Source organism: Gracilinanus agilis, unplaced genomic scaffold, assembly GCF_016433145.1.
Source record: "Gracilinanus agilis isolate LMUSP501 unplaced genomic scaffold, AgileGrace unplaced_scaffold52753, whole genome shotgun sequence".
Classification (NCBI taxonomy): Eukaryota; Metazoa; Chordata; class Mammalia; order Didelphimorphia; family Didelphidae; genus Gracilinanus; species Gracilinanus agilis.
Genome location: NW_025387747.1, coordinates 1 through 6,098, shown reverse-complemented (window position 1 = coordinate 6,098; position 6,098 = coordinate 1). Strand labels below are relative to the sequence as shown.

Sequence of the window (6,098 nt, the reverse complement as noted above, 5' to 3'; positions counted from 1 at the left end):
TCATTAAGTCCCTTCTGGGCACCAGGCACTGTGCCAAGTGCCAGTAGTATAGACAGAAACCCAATCATCCCAGGAGCATAGCCTTGGAGCCAAAGGGGGCCTTTAAGGCCACCTGATAGGACCCCCCTCATTTTATAGAAACAGATGTTGGGGCTACGAGCAGAGAAGCCCTTGGCTCAGGGGCCTGTGTTGGGGACTGGTAGAAGTGCAGTGTGAGCCCGTCTCGTCCCCCCATCGAGGCTCATTCCACAGAACCATGAAGCCTCTGGCCCCTCACTTATGTTCTTCTGGGACTTTACATTCTCTCTCCTCCCCCCTGGCAGGTCTCTGGAAAGACAGGCCAAGGAAAGAGACAGAGATGAAACCCATGAAGAAAGCAGGTGGACTTCCTGGTCATGTCGGCAGCAGCAAGTCCCCCCCAGCCACCAGGGCCAAAGCCCAGAAGCGCCGGGCAGTGGGTGAGGGGGGCAAAGAGGAGGATGAGGAAGAGCAGCAGCAGCAGCAGCAGCAGCAGCAGCAGCAGCAGCANCAGCAGCAGGAGGAGGAAGAGACTGGCACCCTTGAGGAGGAGGAAGGGAGGGCCCCAGACGCGGAGGCTGCCCCACCCCAGCTACCCGCTGTGGGGCCTACAGAGGACCCCACTCAGCCTTTACCCCCAAATGAAGACCCAAAGGGCGAAGGGGAGCCTGGGCGCTGGGAGCCTTCCCTAAGTCGAAAGACTGCTACATTCAAGTCACGGGCTCCCAAAAAAAAGTATGTGGAGGAGCATGGCGCTGGCGGTGGCAGTGGGCCAGAGGAGCCCCCTGCCACTCCCGAGGAGGCCAGGACCTGTGCCCTGCCTGCTCTGCCTGTACAGCCTCCCACTTCTGCCCGCTCATCCTCTACAGACACAGCCAGTGAGCACTCAGCCGACCTGGAGGAGGAGCTGCCCGACCCTGGCCCTCCAGTGCCCTGGCCCCCCGGCCCTGCGGGTGTTGGGGTCTGTGATCTGCGCCTCCTGCGCTCCCAGAAGGTCCTAGCACGGCGGGATGGGCTCTTCGTACCCGCCGTGGTAAAGCAGGTCCGGCGAAGCCAAGACCTTGGCGTCCAGTTCCCCGGAGACCGGGCCCTCACCTACTATGAGGGGGCACTGGCTGGGGGTGTGGACGTGGTCCTGGATGCCACCCCGCCCCCTGGAGCCCTCGCGGTGGGCACAGCCGTGTGCACCTGTGTGGACCCTGGCGAGACGGCTTACCGTGAGGGGGTGGTGGTGGAGGTCAGCGCCAAGCCGGCTTCTGCCTCGTACAAAGTGCGCCTCAGCCAGGGGCCCCCACCAGGGCTGCCGCTCAGCCCACCCCGCAGGGACAGGGAGGCCATCTGGGTGGCACGCTCCAGCCTGCGCCTCCTGCGCCCACCCTGGGGCCCCGAGGAGAGAAGGAAGGGTCTGCTGGAAGCCAGCCAGGGGGAAGCGGGCGAGGAGGCACCGCAGAGAGAGAGCCCGCCCCTGCAGCCTCCCCCACAGCCTCTCCCTCAGCTGCCCCCCTGTCCCCCTGGCCTGGAGGCCAAGCAGCCAGAGGATGCCGAGGTATCCAAGATCAGCTTCGGCCAGGCGGCCACAGAGGAAGAGGAAGAGAAGCGGGCGCTGGCTCCAGCCGCCCCCTCAGCCGCCCAGCCCCTGCTGCCACTGCCCCCTCCCCAGTTGCTCTCTCCACCTCCAAAGTCACCAGCTTTCACTGGGCCAGGCCGCCCCACTGAGCAGCCATCCCCAGGCCAGGATGGGGCTGGGGGCAGCCGCAGCAGCAGCGTGACCTCTCTGGACAGGGGGGTGGCCCCACCGGCCCGGGCCCGGACGCCCCTCACAGCTGCCCAGCAGAAGTACAAGAAGGGAGACGTGGTGTGCACGCCCAATGGCATCCGGAAGAAGTTCAATGGCAAGCAGTGGCGGCGCCTGTGTTCCCGGGACGGCTGCATGAAGGAGTCCCAGCGCCGCGGCTATTGCTCCCGCCACCTATCCATGCGCACCAAGGAGATGGAAGGGCTGGCAGAGGCCGGCGGGGGCCCAGGGACTGGGGGAGCCGGCCGCCCTGCCGCCCGTGAGGGCAGCGCCGAGTTCGACTGGGCTGACGAGACCTCGAGGGACAGCGAGGCCAGCAGCGTGGCGGCCCGAGGGGACTCTCGGCCCCGGCTGGTGGCGCCCGCCGACCTGTCCCGCTTTGAGTTTGATGAGTGCGAGGCCGCCGTCATGCTGGTGTCCCTGGGCAGCTCCCGCTCCGGAACGCCTTCCTTCTCGCCCGTGTCTACCCAGTCTCCTTTCTCCCCGGCCCCCTCTCCTTCCCCCTCACCCCTCTTCGGCTTCCGGCCAGCCAACTTCAGCCCCATCAATGCTTCACCTGTGATCCAACGCACAGCTGTCCGAAGCCGTCACCTGAGCGCCAGCACTCCTAAGGCCGGGGTGCTGACCCCTCCAGAACTGGGCCCCCACCCGCCACCCCCTGCCCCCCGGGAACGCCATTCCTCGGGCATCCTGCCTACCTTCCAGACCAACTTGACCTTCACCGTGCCCATGAGCCCCGGTCGGCGGAAGCCTGAGCTCCTGCCGCACCCGGGGGGACTTGGGGGCCCTGGCGGTGGGGGGGCCCCAGACTTTCAGAAGAGCGACAGCCTGGACTCTGGAGTAGACTCTGTCTCCCACACGCCTACACCCTCCACTCCAGCCGGCTTCCGGGCCGTCTCGCCGGCGGCACCCTTTCCCCGCTCCCGTCAGCCGTCCCCACTGCTGCTGCTGCCCCCGCCGGCCGGCCTGACTTCAGACCCCGGCCCGTCAGTGCGGCGGGTGCCAGCCGTGCAACGCGACTCTCCCGTTATCGTCAGAAACCCCGATGTACCGCTGCCTTCCAAGTTCCCTGGAGAGGGGTCCTCGGGCGGGGAGGCCCGGGGTAGCGGCCAGCCCGGCAGGGCTGGGCGAGAGCACCCGGGGCCACCTGGGGCCAACAGCGGGAAGCCAGGCCCACCTCCGCCACTGCCCGCCCCCGTCCCCATCAGCATCCCCCCAGCTGGACCGGCCACCATGGCCCAACCGGGGCCAGCCTTTGGATTGGCCTCCTCACCGTTCCAGCCGGTGGCCTTCCATCCCTCGCCCGCCGCCCTGCTGCCCGTCCTCGTGCCCAGCAGCTACCCTGGGCACCCTGCCCCCAAGAAGGAGGTCATTATGGGCCGGCCTGGGACAGGTAAGCAGCCCCTGCAGAAGATGGGCTGTGAAAGCAGTGGCTTTGGGGGCAAAGGAAGGGCCCAAGGGTGGAGAGCCCAGGTGGGGATTAGCAGGACCCCTTAATGGCTAGAAAGAAGTGTCAGAGCAGACCCGGAGGCACTTTACGAGACTGGACAGATACTGTCAGAGTTGGGAGGCGTCTCAGGCATGCTCTAGTCCATCCCCCTCGTCTTGGAGACCAAGGCCCAGAGGATAAGAACTAGCCCATTAGGTACTAAGCCATTTATTCTGGTCCAAAACAACCTCCTCGTCGGTGGGAGGGACGTGCTATAACCATCCTCATTTTACAGTTGAGGAAACTGAGGCAACTGTAGGTGAAGTGACTCGCTAGGGTCACACAGCTAGCAGGTGTCCAGCGTTCTATTGGCCGGGCCCTCTGCCCCCAGGGAAAGGAAGGGAAGGGTCTTCGGCTCCAATTCCCACACTTGTGTGCCAGGCGAGTCCGCTTCTCAGAGGAGGCCTTCGCGCAGAGGATGCTTTGCAGGCAGAGAGTAGGGGCTGCCTTGGCTTTGGTCCCTTCCCACTCGGAGATTCTGGGCTTTGTTCTGGAGAAGTTTGGATGAGGTCGATGCCTTGCCCAGAGCTACAGAGCAGGTTTGCAGGAGGGCCGTGGCCATTTCTTCTGCACTCCCGGGTGTGAGTGTGCCCAGGACAGGCCTCAGTTCTTCTCCCCCCGCAATCCCAAGTCCCCAGCGTTTGTGACCCTCAGAGGCCTGGCAGGTGTGAGGGCACAATCGGGGCATCCTGACCCTCCCTCCCACCCCCTGCCCAAGTCAGCAGGCATTGCTTCCGCTCTGAGGCAGGCCGGGGCAGGCAGTAGGCGCCCCCACATTCTGCACATTCTGGGCACAGCCTGAGCCGGGCAGCTGCTGCTGCCTCCCCCACGCCCTGTCACTCGGTAGGAGCCCAGGGAAGGGGGTCCGAGGTTCGCTTGCCCAGCCTCATTCCTTGCCTGGCCCCCGATGGCACGGTGTCACCTCGCTGCTTTCCCTGTGACCCTGATCTTTCTCTTCTCTCCTGCTGTCTCTCTTGTTTGGGTCCTTGTCTCTGGGCCTGTCTCAGCTTTCATCTGCCTAGGCCTTTGCATCTCTCGCCTTCTGGTCCTCAGACTCTCCGGGTATCTCCCTGTGCTTGGATGGCTCCCCTGGGGGTGTGGTTCTTTCTCTGGGCTTCTCCCCCCAGGCCTGTCTGTCTTTCTAGGCTGTGTCCTCTTTGTCTCTGGAGATCTGGGTTCCCCCTGTGCACTTTGCCCATTGCTTTTCTAAGATGATGGAAATGTTCCGACATTCCTCTAAGGCTGTCACAGTTCAGCAAGCATTCCTAGAGCAGCCCGTGTGCCAGGCCCTGGGCAAAGCCTGGTGACCAAATGCTGACCATCCCTTGGGGTGTCTGAGTATGGGATGGGGGGGGCTAGGGGGTGCCCTGCAAAGTCCTGCCTCCTCCTTCTGCTTAGCTGACCCCTGGCCGGGCCCAGAGCCCCTTCACTGAGCTGTTTTTTCTTTCCTTTCCATCTCTGGGCTCCCTCTGGGCCTTTCTCCCCTGGCTCTGGCCCTGGTTCTCCTCTGTCTCCAGTGTCTGCTCTTCCCTGGATGTCCTTCTGTGTGTCTGGCTCTGCCTGGCCCCAGCTCTCTCTTGTCATCTTCTCTGGCTTTCTGGTTCTCTCTGCCTAGCAGTCAGTGTCTGTCTGTATGTCTCCGGGTGTCTCTCTAGGCCTCTGACTGTCTATCTGGGTTTCTGCTTCTCTGGGCCTTTGTCTCCCTGTCTGGGTCTCAGTTTCTTGGTCTGCAGTCAGAAATATGTTTTGAGTTCCTGTGGCCAGGCCTGAAAAGCCCCATTCTTTAGGCCCTCTCCACCAGCCTCCACCTGTTCTCCGGTGAGGCAGGAAGCTGGGGGTGCCACACGAGTCGGCCTCTCCCTTCCTGGGGTGCTGCACCTGTGGCCCTCAGCTGGGAGATCCGGCCTGGTGGGTGGTGTTCCAACTGGCCCCCGGTCTGGCGCCCACACTTCCAAGCTCCATCCTTAGCATCAGAGTCCCATGGAGACATCTGCCTTCCCCCTTCCCCTTGGCAGCCCTGGCAGGCCCAGGACTGGGCTCTTCCCTGGAGAACTGCTTCAGCCCCCCTCTGCCTGCCCCTGCCTCCATCCCCCAACCTTCAGCGCTCTCTCAGGCTCTCACTGCCCCCTGCTGGTCCCTGGGGCGGTGGGGTGGCCTGGAAGCACCCATGGGGGCCTCGGGGGTCCCCATGCTGGCCCCAGAGCTCGGGAGTGCCTGCTGTGATGCCTGTGGGGCCTCTAGGCTCAGCCCTGCAGTACCCCGAGGCGCCCCCTACAGGCAGGTGTTGGGCTTTCATCCAGCCCCTCCTTAACATGAGGTGAAGGCTCCCCACCTCACCCCACCCAGCCTAGCCTTGGATGGGGAGCTGGGCCTCCAGAGGGGGAAAGGGGGAGACCCAGCCGCAGACCAGCCCTGGTGCCAGCTGGCCTGCTCCCCTGCCACGGCCCGCGTGGGTGTCAGGCTGGGGGCCCAGGCTGGGGCTGGGCTCCCTCCTTGCCTCCCAGCACAAAGCTGCTTTGTGGGGCCTGGGGGGGGGGGTTGGCCCCAGGCCAGGCAGGCAGTGGAAAATCTTGAGCTGCAGCCCCTGCCTTGGGGGTGGGAGACCCCATTAGCTGAGGGGTGGCAGGACTCCCATCCCCCACCCCATTCCTCCCCTTGGAGTGCTTCTGCGCCCCCATCGCTTGTTCCTTCCTCCTTTTCTCTGGAATTACATAACTTTCTCCTCCCAGCCAGGCCCAGGAACCTCACCTTCCCCTCCGCCTCCCCTGTTCCTTCGCCCCCTTCCCTCCTCCATCC

The 6,098-nt window shown here is 64.3% G+C and overlaps 1 protein-coding gene across 1 annotated transcript; it reads left to right on the top strand.

The window, feature by feature from the left end:
* The first annotated feature begins 317 nt into the window (after nucleotides 1-317).
* On the top strand, nucleotides 318-5,613 carry LOC123255826 (protein capicua homolog). Its single transcript, XM_044684556.1, has 5 exons — nucleotides 318-3,273; nucleotides 3,684-3,800; nucleotides 4,100-4,145; nucleotides 4,448-4,605; nucleotides 5,130-5,613. Exons 1-5 carry the CDS (start codon nucleotides 359-361, stop codon nucleotides 5,611-5,613), a joined length of 3,720 nt encoding a protein of 1,239 aa, XP_044540491.1. The 5' UTR covers nucleotides 318-358.
* Nucleotides 5,614-6,098: the final 485 nt, after the last annotated feature.